The sequence below is a fragment of the Podarcis raffonei genome, chromosome 6 (assembly GCF_027172205.1).
Source record: "Podarcis raffonei isolate rPodRaf1 chromosome 6, rPodRaf1.pri, whole genome shotgun sequence".
NCBI classification, from domain to species: domain Eukaryota; kingdom Metazoa; phylum Chordata; class Lepidosauria; order Squamata; family Lacertidae; genus Podarcis; species Podarcis raffonei.
Genome location: NC_070607.1, coordinates 78,172,941 through 78,188,020, shown reverse-complemented (window position 1 = coordinate 78,188,020; position 15,080 = coordinate 78,172,941). Strand labels below are relative to the sequence as shown.

At 46.1% G+C, this 15,080-nt stretch overlaps 1 protein-coding gene across 1 annotated transcript in view; it reads left to right on the top strand.

Moving 5' to 3' along the window:
* Positions 1-976: 976 nt before the first annotated feature.
* The window catches only part of LOC128416415 (thyrotropin-releasing hormone receptor-like), a 28,392-nt gene continuing 14,288 nt past the window's right edge, over positions 977-15,080 (top strand). The window contains exons 1-2 of the mRNA XM_053394137.1: positions 977-1,205; positions 3,873-4,773. Coding sequence (XP_053250112.1) covers positions 3,964-4,773 — 810 coding nt within the window. The 5' untranslated portion in view covers positions 977-1,205; positions 3,873-3,963. The remainder of the gene's footprint in view (positions 1,206-3,872; positions 4,774-15,080) is intronic.

The following is a 15,080-nucleotide window of genomic DNA, read 5'->3' as shown; positions in this document are numbered from 1 at the left end:
AAGGGAGTATGGCCATGTTTTCAAGGAGAAGGAAAGGCAAGGTCTGGGGTACAGCGTATGCTTTTCATGCTGCAGTTCCCAGGTTCAATCCCTAACCTGGGCTGGGAATGTCCCCCCACCTGATGCCCTGAGCTAGATGGGCAAATGGCCCGACTTGGTACAAGGCAGTTTGGTTCCTATCTAGCAGGTGGTCTCCCATCAGGACACACGCAACACCTCCAGACCTACTTAAAAGGTAAAGGTAAAGGACCATTAGGTCCAGTCGTGGCCGACTCTGGGGTTGCAGTGTTCATCTCGCTTTATTGGCCGAGGGAGCCGGCGTACAGCTTCCGGGTCATGTGGCCAGCATGACTAAGCCACTTCTGGCGAACCAGAGAGTGCACAGAAACGCCGTTTACCTTCCCGCCGGAGTGGTACTGTACCTATTTATCTACTTGCACTTTGATGTGCTTTCGAACTGCTAGGTTGGCAGGAGCAAGGACCGAGCAACGGGAGCTCACCCCGTTGCGGGGATTCGAACCACTGACCTTCTGATTGGCAAGTCCTAGGGTCAGTGGTTTAACCCACAGCACCATCCGCGTCCCCCAGACCTACTTAAGCCTAGCCAAAATGCCACATTGCCACAAGTGTGAGGTTACCTCTCTTCCCCCACCCACTTGTGCCTTTATCAGCTGAAAAATAGGCCGAAAATCAACAGGTGAAGTTTCTTCCTCGTTTGGAGGGACAGAGGGAAGCTTTCCCTGTTGAGCATCTGCCTGCACTGCGGCTCTTAAAGGCGCACGACCCCCTGCCAGCTACGGTTGCGATTGGGTGGGGCGGCGTGGGATGGCCAGACGGGCTGGTCTTGCGCCATGGGATAGGAGGAGTAGGCGCTGGTGGGTAGGTGGGTTCAGCCACGGAGGGAAGACCAACAGGGTCTCCACTGGAGGATCTTCCCCTCGCCCCGGATCATCATCCTTCGCTGCCTCCCCCAAACGCATCGAGGGGGCGCTAGGACCCCGCTGCTGGCAAAGGTGCCTGGGTGCCCACCCATGGCTGGCAGGCAGATGCTGAGCAGACTGCGGCAGCTCCGGGTCGCTGTAAATACCCGAAGCCAGGGAAAGGCGGGCGGACAGGCAGAAGGACGAGACTTGGAGAGGTAGGAAGTCGCTCCAAGACGCAGCCGCGCCCTCGGATGCCCGCGCCGGAGCCGCTGCCTTCCAATGGTAAAGTTTCACTTTTCCTGGATTCCTTCTGTCTGGTCCCTTTTCTTTCTCTCTATCCCCTCCCACATCTCATTCCTTTCTCACTCTCCCCCATCCCCACTTCTCTCCTCGCTTGGATTTACTTGCTCGCATTCCTCTGTGCGCATCTGGGACTCCCAAGTTTGGTTCCGGGCTGCGGCGAGCGAGGCGCGTCGCGCGGCGAGGTCTCTCCCAGGTACGCGCGTCCTCCCCTCCGTCGTGCGCCCATGTGCGCGCCAGTCCCAAAGCCAGCTCGCGCTCCGCCGGACCCCCGACGCGATCTCCTGCAGCCCAAAAAGAGCTCTGTGGCACCCTCGAGGCTGACACAAGTCGAGTGACGTGAGAGCTATGGGGCATATCGTGAGCTTTTGCCTTCTGTTGATTTGAGCCATTGGTCCGTTGTCTGTTCCAGCTGCCTTCAGCCTTTTCCGACCCAACTTGAACCTAGTGCTTTTTTCTGGGGGGACGCAGTGGTACGCATACCCCTAAACATTTTGCAAATCTAAGTTTGGCCTCATTGAGGGGCAGTATTTCGATATGAGTAGGAAAATGAGAGTACCCCTAAACATTTTTTTAGGAGAGAGAAAAAAAGGACTGGACTTAACGATTAATTTCATTCGCTCTCCCAGCCTCTCTGTATATATACACAGATATATACGCATAAACCGTGTATTTGCAAAGTGGGAGTAGCGCTGCTGTTATAAGGAAGAATTGTTGGTTTGTTGTTGTTGTTTAATTACATATTTTGTGTTTTTGTAATATTGTAATTTTATGATGTGAACTGCCCTGAGATCTACGGACAACAGGCGGTATATAAATTTAATTAAGTAATTAATAATGACCCACCATAGATCAGATTATAGGTTTGGCAATGGGTCCGGCTCATCCGTTGAAGTTCAAGGATCTGCTCTGACTGGCAAGGGTCTCAGGGAGAGGATCTTTTCTGTCACTGACTTCCCTAACCATTGCAGAGGAGATGCTGAGGACTGAACTTCGGACCTCCTGTGCTCTGTCACTGCGCAATGGCTCTTTCCCATGCCCTACAGGCAGGGAAGATCCTTGCCAACATGTGTCAGCCTCTGATGGATGCGGGGTCTTCCTTACCAAACGTAACATCACCAGAAATTTGCTGGTGCTACAGCACTCTGGACACACTTTTTAAAGGGTCTGGGATATTCTGTTGGCTATAGATAGAGCTAAAGAAATTCTTCAAGGGTGCAGGACAGGGAAGGATTCAGAAAGACTATCTTCAACTAGGATGGAGCAATTTTCACAGAGACAGCTGCTGTATGAAGCTGCAGCCTAACCATGTCTACTCAGAGTAAACCCTGTTCTATACATTGGGGCTAAGAGGGGGTTAGGATTCCCAAGTAAGTAGAGTTAGTAACTGCAGCAAAATCAACATTGTCTTGTGTCTCCATAAAGACCAACAAATTTATTACAGCATAAGCTTTTGAGAACTCTAGCCCACTTCCATCAGATGCATTAAATGTTTCCCTGAATTTCAGGTGCATAAATACAAAGCTGGGTGGAGTGTTGTGAAAGTGAGATCAGAAGGCAAGGAAGTGCAGAAGGTACAGACAGTGACAATTACAGTTGTTAACAGAAATCATTCACAGAGAATGTGCAAGTGATAATAAACACACTTTCTAGCATTGATTTTAGAGCTGGACAGTGCTGCTGGTGGAGACAGGATCATTTCTTATTTTAGTTTACAATGGAGTAACGGAAGCTTCGCTGTCTATCTTCAAGAGAAGCTGTGTTAGTCTGTGGCAGTAAGAAGATGCTGTCGCCACTGTCAAAAACTGTGTGTTTGTGTGTGTGTGAAATGTTCATGGGGATCACACATTCTGATATTGGAACCCTGTGCCCTTATTCCAGATGTGGGTGTGGTAAGCTGTAATTACTTTGTGCTGAGGTAAATGCAGTCTGTGCATGCTCAGAGGCACACTTCCCAGGGTCAGATTAATCCCTAGAGATCAGTGTTCTGTCTTCTTGTTGGGTTTTAGAACTTGCAAATATAAATTAATATTAATTGTAATTATAATTATAATGGTTGTTCTATCTGACTAAATCACACCCAGAGTAGAACCATTGCAGAATGAAATCACTGAAATCGTGGCTGTTGATTACAATACAGTGTATTACTATTGTCTGCCAGCTCAGTTGGTAGAGCAGAAGACTCTTAATCTGAGGGTTAAGGGTTTGAGCCCTACGTTGGGCAAAAGATTCCTGCATTGCAGGGGGTTGGACTAGATGATCCTCATGTTCCCTTCCAAATCTACAATTCTGTGATTCTAGATCCACTGAAATCAAGCTGGAAAGGATCTCTCATTATTCAGTTGAAGTCAGTGGGTCTAATCTGAGTATTTCTCTGCCACCTGTCCAAGTCTTAAAATGATTTGCAAGAAATTGTCGAGTCAATAATCTTTACAACAGTCCTGTAGGATAGGCCACTGTTGTTCTTTCCATATAAGAAGCGTGGGAGAGAGGCTGAGATGTAATAAGCTTGCCTAAGACTGCCCAATGAGCTCCTAGCTGAGCTGTAACCTGAACCCGAACTCCCAGTTAAATATCCCTCTTCTAACTATTAGACTCTGGTCTAACCAACTAACCTTCCTTTTTCTCCCACCCCCATTTCCGGCTTAGGATACCTGCTGAAGTTCCTCTTGGCTTGGGAGCCCTAATCAAGCTCAGTCACCATCAGCGTCAAGGAAAACAACCCGACCGGGACCCACCCATGGAGAACCAGTCTTGGGACTTCTTTGGGGCTCCAGTGGGCAATGCCAGCGCCAACCAGACTCTTCTGGACAAGATGCCCCAGTTGCCCCTGGAAGTGCAAGTGGTGACCATCTTGCTGGTGCTGCTGATTTGCGGGGTGGGCATCGCCGGCAACGTCATGGTGGTGCTGGTGGTCCTCCGCACCAAGCACATGGTGACCCCTACCAACTGCTACCTGGTGAGCTTGGCCGTGGCCGACCTGATTGTGCTGCTGGCCGCGGGGCTGCCCAACATCTCAGAAGTGGTGGCCTCCTGGGTGTACGGCTACGCCGGCTGCCTGTGCATCACCTACCTGCAGTATCTTGGCATCAACATCTCGGCCTGCTCCATCACGGCCTTCACGGTGGAGCGCTACATCGCCATTTGCCACTCCATCAAGGCGCAGCTGCTCTGCACCGTGGCCCGGGCCAAGCGCATCATCGCCTGCGTGTGGCTGTTCACCTCCCTCTACTGCCTCATGTGGTTCTTCCTGGTGGACACGTCGCAAGTCCTGTTTGCCGACGGCACGCAAGTCAAGTGCGGCTACCGGGTCTCCAGGAACCTCTACATGCCCATCTACTTCTTGGACTTCACCATCTTCTACATCATCCCGCTGGGCTTGGCCACCGTCCTCTACGGCCTCATTGCCCGCATCCTCTTCATGAACCCGCTGCCTGCCACCCCTCAGCACGCTAGCCGGCCGAGCAAACATGGGGGCTCTATCAGCACCTCCAGCTCCATGAAACTCTCCTGCCGGGGGAACAAGGGTGCTCTCAGCTCCAGGAAACAGGTCTTTCTTCTTAATGTTCTTCACGGGTGGTTACAAATGGAAGAGGTGTGTGGCAGGGATAGTGGGGTGGAGGCAGCTGTATCCTAGGACCTCAGAATCATTGGCTGGTATCTGGTGCAGTGCTAGCATTCCAACACTTCTTCAATGGAAACGTCCTATTCAATAATAATAATAATAATAGTGCCCCAGCCACTCTGGACAGCTCCCAACATATATAAAAACATAATAAAATATTAAACATATAACTCCATGTCCTGCAACATTTCTCCAATGAAAATAGCAACACCCTAAGGAAAAGCCTAGGAGATAAACAAGGATGCCATGACTGATTCCCCGGGTTTATTTTTAAATATAAAAACGAGCAGTTCTCTAGATTTGATCAGTTCAGTCTTGCTTCGTTTAGACCGTGGATGATTTTTCCTGGTTATAGCCTTCATTTACTCCAAAGCAGTGTCATTATCTCAGGATGATTTATATTGCCTGTCTAATGGAAGCTGGATGAAAAGGCCATTGAGATGCCATTACTGTTCCAGTTAACACCGGTCAACCAGGTCATTTTCTGGTCAAAAAACTGAACGAGGTTGTGGAAGCTGCTTATATTGGTCTACCTGGCAGTGGCTCTTGAGGGTTTTAGGCAGGTGCCTCTTCCAGCACTACCTGAAGATGCTGAGGATTACACCTGGCAGTTCTTGCACAGAAAGCCAATTCTCTACCACTGAACTACACCTCTTCCCCTTCACTAGGAAAAAAGCCCCATTGAGCACAATGGGATTTCCTTCCAAGAAAGCAACTATAGGAAGACCCTATGAAGATGCACTCCTCTGCTCACTTCCATTGTCAGTCATTTAAATATAATTAAGGACTCGATCTGAGCCCCGGACTCCATTGAAATGGCAGGGTTCAACTCTGAAAGTGCATTTAGAAAGCTAGAGTTTTAAAACTGTATTCTTTCTTTGTTTATTGCGTTTATTAGTCCCCCCCCCCCATGAAAAGTTTTCCAAAACGACTCACAAAGGACAAAAACATAAATGACCTAGTATATAAAAATAGAACAAAATGAAAGCCTAAAAACGCATCCATAATATATATAAAATGGCAGACCTGGCAGTGCACACCTGGCTAAAAGATAGCCTCTGAACATGTGCAAACCTTGTAGGGGTAAGGTTTTCTGGTTGGTGGGGGTCTCCTTAATAGTAATAAAATAGCAAAAGATTGTATTTATATAGCACTTCCTGTTAAAATGACAGGATTCTTAAACAGATAGGAAGTAATAATAATAGGGATATAATTTAAATTTAAACTTTCTCTGTAAAGTTTTATCTTAGTCATCGTGGTTGCAATACCCTCTAAATAGGTTATTGCTATTATTATCATCATCCCATGTTGCAGATTGTGGAGTCTGAGGAAGAAATTGAGTCTTCTCTAGGCCTCCTAATGAGCAGAAGTGGGTTTTTAAACTCTGGAATTCCTAGTTCGCAGCTGCTATTACCTGCTCTTCTAAGCTAGGAAGCCTCTGCTGGGTTAAAATTACTCGCTCGGTGGCCTTGGGCCAGTCATTTTTGGTTAACCTACCCTACCTTACAGGATTATTGTGATGAGGGGTGCGGGAGAGAGATTACGTACACCATTCTGAGCTGCATGGATAAAACGTGTTGCCCTGCAACAAAATGTTGCAGTCTGTGCAAGACAGCAGTCACTATACCCGCCCCAATCAGAATTCTGCTAAGGCTGAATGCGTCGCAGGCACTTCAGTCAAAAGGGACATGGATTTTCTGCAGCTCATGATCAAAGAGGAGAAGTGGTGCTTTCCTTAAAAGAAAAAGAAGAAGAAAGAAAAGGGGGGAAAGTGTGTGTGAGCAACGGCAATTATTGTTGCTGTGTAATTGCTAATTATGCGCCTGATTAGGAGAGTGTTAGATTACACATTGCTTACCAGAGTGGCTCTCTTCAAACTGAGATCATGTTTAATTAACTCCTCCAATTTGGGATCATTGCTAAGGCAGGAAAAAATAAATAACTAACCCAGAGGAACAGCAGAAGAGCTTGATTTTCAGAGGGCCTTTCCAGATGATCAGACGGTTATCTGCTGGTTAACTCTCTTTCTCAAGAATATACTGCTGTTATCATATTGTCTGTTTTCATGGGGGGGGGGCAAGGCTATTTTCTTTACTGCCTCTACAGCAGGAACTTGCCACACCCATACTGTACGTTTAAAGCACATTTATAGCCCTTCAACAGTCATGGCTTCCCCAAAAGAAACCTGGCAAATGTTTGTTTACCCCTCACAGAGCTGCGAATCCCAGAATCCTTAACAAACAAACTTCAGGGGAAGTTGTGTACTTTATATGTATGATGTGGACATGACATTAACATTTTATTCGTCCGTGATTCTGGAAATTGTTTTTGAAGGCAGCGTGATCTGTGAGCCTTATTGTGGGTTTCTAATCAGGTTGCCGATTCTTAGTGATTTTAAAAGATGGAAAGCTGGGATGGAGCAGGTGGTTTTGCTGGGAACGGCCAGTTCAGGCCTACTACCTAAACAGTGTTTTAGCATTGTTCTCATATCAAAGAAGCTTGCAGGAGAGTCTTGCAGAGGCTGAAATATAGTTGGGATACATTTGTGCAGAAAGCCCCTAAAAACGAAAGTGGCATACAAGTAATACTAGTCTATACTTTTCACTTGCAGGTGCCCAACTGAATCTCTGAATGGTAATAATGGCAATTTTTAGCCAGTAGGGGGAAGCCTTCCGCTTTCTCTTAGCATCTTTGTCCTGGTTCTATATTCCTCGTTATCTCCCACCCCAAATTACCAGTTGTAAAGGGCAGCTTGGCAAAACAAAGATGTGTTTTGTATAGCAAGAAGTAATTTTTTTATGCCATAAACTCAAGCTACGTCTGAGTTTTCTGTCCTTTGGGCTACAGTCCGTAAGACCCACAATTAAGGCAATGTTCATTTTACTACAGTTGAGTTGGAAACACAGTACCTGATGGATTTAAATTGCCCCATGCAAGGTTCTTCTTTAAGGGGTCTGTAAATCACCTTTTTTTGAATGGAAGCTGCAAATAGAACATTTGTTGCAGATTTAAAATGATGGGATTTTATATTTGCTTTAACTGCAGCCGTGCTGCATGAAATGGCACTGTTGGTGATAGTATTATGATACATTAGAGCCAGGGAGAGCATTCCGCTCGCTGATGACAGCGGCAACACATGCAAAATGCACAAAGCCTTTGGACCAGCAGTCAGGAAAACTGCACCACTGAAAACCTTGCTGGAGAGATCATCACAGACCGCAGCAAACAGATGAAGCGATGGGCAGAACACTATCAAGAACTGTAATTGTGGGAAAACATGGTCCCTGTGCTCAGTGTTCAGACTCTGCTTGTTTTAGAAGAGCTGGATGTCCCTGCCTCCCTTGATGAGCAGAAGAATGCCATCAAATCCCAGGCATGTGTTGAAGCCCCAGGACAGGACAGGACCCCAACAGAAGTGCTGAAAGCCAGCCTCCACTCCTCCCTCATGATGCACATCCATGGCCTTCTCTTGCAGTGTTGAGAAACAGGATCCGTGCCACAAGACATGGGTGACTCCAGCTTTGTGACCCTCTACAAGAAAAAACGCGGGTGGCGCTGTGGGTTAAACCACAGAGCCTAGGACTTGCCGATCAGAAGGTCGGCAGTTCGAATCCCCGCGACGGGGTGAGCTCCCATTGCTCGGTCCCTGCTCCTGCCAACCTAGCAGTTCGAAAGCATATCAAAGTGCAAGTAGATAAATAGGTACCACTCCGGCAGGAAGGTAAACGGGGTTTCCGTGCGCTGCTCTGGTTCGCCAGAAGTAGCTTAGTCATGCTGGCCACATGACCCAGAAGCTGTCTGTGGACAAACGCCGGCTTCCTTGGCCAATAAAGTGAGATGAGCGCCGCAACCCCAGAGTCGGTCACGACTGGACCTAATGGTCAGGGGTCCCTTTACCTTTACCTTTTACAAGAAAAAAGGTGACAGTTCTGACTGGAATTCCCCTGCTGAGTACTGTGGGGAAGGCCTTTTTTCACATAGTTCTCAACAGATTACGGCCACTCACCAGCAGGGTATATTCCAAGTTACAATGCAGCATTAGAGATTAGAGGTCAACAGTCAACATGGTTTTCTCACTGCATCAGTTGCAGGAGAGATGCTGAGAGCAGAGATGCCCTTTGTTCATTGCCTTCATAGACCTGTTGAAGGCCTTGGACCTTGCCAGCTGAAACTGACTCTTCACACTGCCCAACAAGATAGGATGTGCAGAAGATGGTTGTGTCCTTCCATGAGAACATGCACGACAGTCCAGTATGACCAGAGGAGAAATGACTGCTGGGAGGAGCACAGAATGAAGAAATGCTATGGTACACCTGCACCAGCCCTAGCAGATGTCTTCATCTGCTTCAACATGTCTCTCCCATATCAGTCTCTACAGCCATGGCAGGTGCTCTCCAATGGTTTGACTTCCCCCCTGAAGGCGTACTCTTGCATTGTCTCCCGAGACAGACAGATGCCAACCAAACAGGGCTGGGGAGACTTGTGGCCCTCCAGATGTTGTTGGACTACAATTCCCATCATCCCAGGCCACTGGCCATGCTGGCTGTGGCTGATGGCCATTGCAGTCCAGCAACATCTGGTGTTCACAAGTTCCCTCTTCCTTGTTATAAATCTTCAGTGTACTCACTTGATGGATGAAATGTGCTTGATTCCCCAAACTGGTGGTCTACAGATGCTACACCTCCTCAAACAGCACGGCTGTTGGAGTCCAAAATATCTGGAGGGCTCCATGTTGGGGAGAGCAATCCTAGATCTTCTCAAATGGCTGGTATGCAGTCTGAGTAAGGCCTCTTGCTTTGGAATCTGAGCAGGCACTGTGTTAAGATGGCTGCTTGGGGGCTGTTGAGTTTGATGTCAGACAGCCTGCCTCCTGGGGTTCATATTCTGTGAGCTTTTTGTTTTTTCTTGGAGCCAACAAGATAGAAGCCAAGAAGCAAAAGTGAGCTGTACTCCTGGCAGTCGGTGGAGCCTAGCCAGTTGCCGTTATAAAATCCTTCGCTGCCCTTGTGGGATTGGCAAACTTAGCGCCAGTAGTCATTGTTTTGAGTTTTCCGCCTCACAGATGAAATCAACAGCCTGTCAAAAGGATTGCTGCTTAATACCACAGAGCTTGGACATCTCTCTCAACATGTCAATTTGGGGAATTTCCTCGCTGACATGTGGTTTGATCGCCATGATGCGTGAGGCATTCGTTACGAAGCACTCCAGTGGCACATTTTGCTTGAGCCGAATTTAATGACAAGAAAAAGTCCCCAGCTAGACTTTGTTCAGTTGGCTAGCTAGCAAAATAAAAGATGTTAGACGTCGTTTTTGCCTCGGGTCCAAGCCTGATTGTTGGCTTGCGGTAAGCGAGATGCAAGCAAATGTCTTAGATTGCTAGTACCAAGGGAATCCAGTTCATAAGGAAAACACAAACTCAAGGGCAAAATCAATCTCTCCTTATTGAAAAAGTGAAATGAGAACTTTCAACCTGGAAGCAAGGAGCAGGAAAACACCTTTCAATTCGGGTTAAGCTTCAGTGCCCTGGTCTAGACAGGCAGAACCATCTGTTCAAGTAGGCTGCACTGAACAAAGACCACTTGAAGGAAACCTTCCATCATTGCTCCTTCCCCGGAGATGCAAACCTGTCGAAGGCTGAAGAATGAGGTTTAGCAGCCCAGATATTAAGGTAAATGGTACTGTTCCATAAAGTACATTTTTCAAGGAGTTACATCACAGAGACACCCGAAGATATTTCAGTTTCTTTAGTTTAGAGCCTAAAAACAATATATTTGGATAACTGAAAGTCCACTGAGAACAGAGTAAGGTCCTCAACATGATATAATATAGTCTAGCTGTTGTTAGACTCCAACTCCCAACAGCCTTTACCTTCATAGCCAGGGGCCAGGGATGATGGGATTTGTAGTCCACGAGCGTCTGGAGGGGACTACATTGGCTACACCTCATATACTGGTAGTTAATATAATTCAAGGAGACAGAAGGGTTCTGTTTCTTAGAATTGCACAATACAACCCAATGCATATCCAGTCTGCGTTTCCAATACTTTGTTCATTAGGCAATTCCCTGGACACTTGTGGGTTGTTGCTGTTGTTGTTTTACCTAAATCAGACGGTGTTTGGCTCTGAAGACAAATTGGTTATATCACATTACATTTATTGGAGAGTAGCTCATGCAGGAAAACAGAGACAGATGCATTGATCACATTCAGAATTAGGGAACTTAATATTGCTTTATGCCTTTATTTCCATTTAAAAAACCTCAAGACTTTTGATCAAACCACTCAGGGGTGCATGAGTAACCTGAATTGCCACACAGACAGCCTTGGGTATTACTCTTTTATTAGCTGTGTCTGATTTACTTGTTTTCCTCTAGCTTAATTTTGAAAACCATAGACAATGTTTTAGATAACTGTTAAAACTTGAGAATAGTAGTATTATTTGCCTTTTGAAAATCATGTTACTATTTTCAGGTCAAATTAAATTGCAAGAGAAAACATTATTGGGGGGGATGGAAACAAAAGCACAAACTATAAGACTGAAATAACAAGGTGCAAAACATTGCTGAATAAATAAAGCATGTTTCAATAAGCCTTTCTTTACTGATGAACTCAAAAAGGAAAGATGCAAATGTAAGCTCTCCTCAATTTTGTTTGTGTTTATGATAAGACTGTCTTTTTCCTTTATGTTACTTTTGAGTCCAAGGCAATGAAAATGTAAATTCTCAGTATTATTATTATTATTATTATTAGTTATCTGCCCTTCAACCTAAGGTCCCAGTGGGAGTTGCAGCAATTAAAATACTGTTAAAAACACTGTAAAGCAACTTGCAATTAGTAGTAGTAGTAGTAGTAAGAAAAGAGAACAGATCACCATTATGTGTGCCTGTGAATAATAATAATAATAATAATAATAATAATAATAATAATAATAATATTTATACCCCGCCCATCTGGCTGGGTTTCCCCAGCCACTCTGGGTGGCTTCCAACAAAACACTAAAATACAATAACCTATTAAACACTCATTCTGCTAGAACAGCCACTTATGCACAGATTTACATGGCATTATTAATCTGTTAATTTATGTCTTTGCAAATTTAGAAATAATTATTGTAATTAAGATAGAAATACAGCACATTTTGCCATATTATTTGCTTATTTGCTTATTTATTAATTACATTTATGTCCTGCCTTTCCTCCAAGGAGCTCAATGTGATGTACGTAACTTCTTCCCATTCTATTCCCACAACAACCCTGTGAGGTAGGTTGAGAGACAGTGACCGGCCAATGGTCACCCAGCGAGCTTCATGGCTGAATGGGGATTTGAACCCTGGTCCAGCTCTCTAACCACTACAGCACACTGGGAACTGGTAGCCCCTGTGCCTGATCATCTGTCTCTTGTCTGTGTACTAACTGCTGGTAGCAACTTCCAGGCCCTCTGCTTTCTCCCTTCTTAGGATCCTTGATCCTTGAATAAGACTTGGACTAGACACCCCTTTAAATGAAGGATTGTCTTCTACAGTCCTTGAAATATTGTTGTATGTAAAGTAGGAGACCTGGAAACCCTCGTGCCTATTTTAATGACTGACATTCTTGCATAAAGAAGAGTTGTCATGAGATTTGAGGACATACTCATTTTCTAGAGGAAACTGCCATTAAAACACTCTCGTTCAGACCTTTCCTGAGCTGTAGGAATCCCCAGAGCCTTCGTATTATTCTTCCCCGACAAAACTGTAATGGTCAAATTTGCATTTGGATCTTGTGAAAATGAGAACAGCTTGTACGAAGAACAGAAGTGGGATCAATAACCCTTCCAAAAATTCTGAAATTAAGCACTGCAGTTTTAAGAGCTTCTCAAGTATCCAGGACTGAGGAAAAGGGAAATTTGTGTCCATTTGAATTGACAGCCACAGCGCTAGTCACCACATCAGATTACATTAGAAGAAGAAAATACTGCCCTGAAGGAACAGTTAACTATGCTAATAAAATACTATCTTCAAGAAACACAGTGATCAGAGAATTCTAGGTACATATCACTTAACATATAGAAAAAAGCGGTGTTATTTATTATGTTGGTGATATTATGTTATGTATTTCATCTTTTTACACTGTGATCTTAAGATACGGCATGATATTAAGATAATAACAATGATAATTGTGTGATCATTAGCTATAATGAAGAACTCTGGTGCAAAGGTTTTTAAGAGTGGTTGAGCGGTAAAAGCTGATGATATAATTATGACTCATCTTTTCTTATTAACCGTGTACTTTTGACAGTCCCTGTTCTATCAGCAATCATCAAGATGCTTTTAGAAAAAATCAAAATCAAAACTTTGGCAATCCCACCTGCCATTGCACCCAGTGTGTCTTGACTATACAGTGTACGCTCGGGTTGCGAACCTGATCCGTGCGGGAAGCACGTTCGCAACCCACAGCATTCGCAACCCGCAGCACCGTGTCTGTGCACGCACGGGTCGTGATTCAGTGCTTCTGCACATGTGCAAAGCACAATTTAGCGCTTCTGTGCATGCGCAAGCGCCGAAACCCAGAAGTAACCCGTTCCGGTACATTCGGGTTCGGCGCAGTGCACAACCTGAAATCTCGCAACCCGAAGCGTCTGTAACCCGAGGTATGACTGTATGCAATTTTGGCTTTGTGTGCTGTGCCTGGAACGTAACCCGCTTGTAAGTTGGGGGTCGCCTATATTGAACGGAATGTCGCCTTTCCAAGCTGGACAGGTATTGGGAAATCACTCGTGAGGAGCAGAACATTCCTTTCTCCTCCATTCTGTGGCTCGAGAAAAGGTTTAATGCATTTATTGACTTCCTTTGAGGCTGATAACTCCTCCCTCCTCCAGTGCAATTAAATATTTAAGATGTGCACCCTGTCTGCCCTTCTCCAGTAGAGGATTTCGCGGGGCTCATTAAGGCAGCTAAGGGCAGCCTGCTTTCTGTTGCTCCTTTCTTTCTTAAGACCAGCCAAAGGTCTGCCGAAAATCGAGTGGAAATGTCATAGGAAACCCTTCGTTTTCCAGAAGCTGGCCTATCGTTCTTGTTATTTGATGTTTCCCTGTGTGAGAGTCTTTTGCTGTGGAAGGGCAAGCCCGTAATTGTGGTCATGAATGATGAGGTAGTGGAAAGCCATCTCTCCCTCCCAAAATACCAGACAGAGCTTGTTTACCGATACGTCAACCAAAATACCTGCAAAAACAAAGCAATTACAGAAGAGGGGAACTGCGCAGCTCCAAAGTTGATGCCGTGTTCTGCCATGATGGCAGAAATAATGCTAGGTGACTTCTCAGTGTAAGCAAGATCCGCGATGCCAGGAATGCCAAACCAGGCGGATTTGCGCGATCAGCAGGCGGATTTTCATGACGACGATCGCGCCAATTGTGGAAATCCGCCTGCTGGGGATATGAGCGCTGGCCGCCAGAGGGTGACAACGGTCATATTTGTGTAATCGGTGGGCTGGCAGCCCTGGTGGGTGGATTTTCGCACAAATCTGCCCAGTGGGCGGCACTTGGCACGGTTTTAGCTGTTTTGCTGTTGGGTACCACGTGACCTAGGACACGGGTGGTGCTATGGGTTAAACCACAGAGCCTAGGACTTGCTGATCAGAAGGTCGGTGGTTCGAATCCCCACGATGGGGTGAGCTCCCGTTGCTCGGTCCCTTCTCCTGCCAACCTAGCAGTTCGAAAGCTCATCAAAGTGCAAGTAGATAAATAGGTACCGCTCTGGTGGGTAGGTAAATGGCATTTCCGTGCGCTGCTCTGGTTTGCCTGAAGCGGCTTAGTCATGCTGGCCACATGACCCGGAAGCTGTACGCAGCTCCCTCGGCCAATAAAGCGAGATGAGCGCCAGAGTCGGCCACGACTGGACCTAATGGTCAGGGGTCCCTTTACATTTAACTTTAGCACTTGACCTTGCTACGCCTCGGCAACGATTATCACGCCAATCGCAAAAATCTGCCAGCCGGGAGTGCAAGCGCCGCCATGCCAATCCACCCGGGGGGATTTTGTCACCCCCTGAAGCATGACACCTGGGGCAGACTGCACCCCACCCCCACCCCTTGCGACACCCCTGCCTGGGAGAAAGAGGAAAACAACAGAAATTAAATGAGACTTAAGGAACAGCTGAGCAAAAACATAATGCAAAGAAAGGGAAAATGTGTAGGAGTTGAATGATAGGAAGTTACTTGAGCTTGGAGCAGCCAAGACAGGACTTTGTGGAACAGAC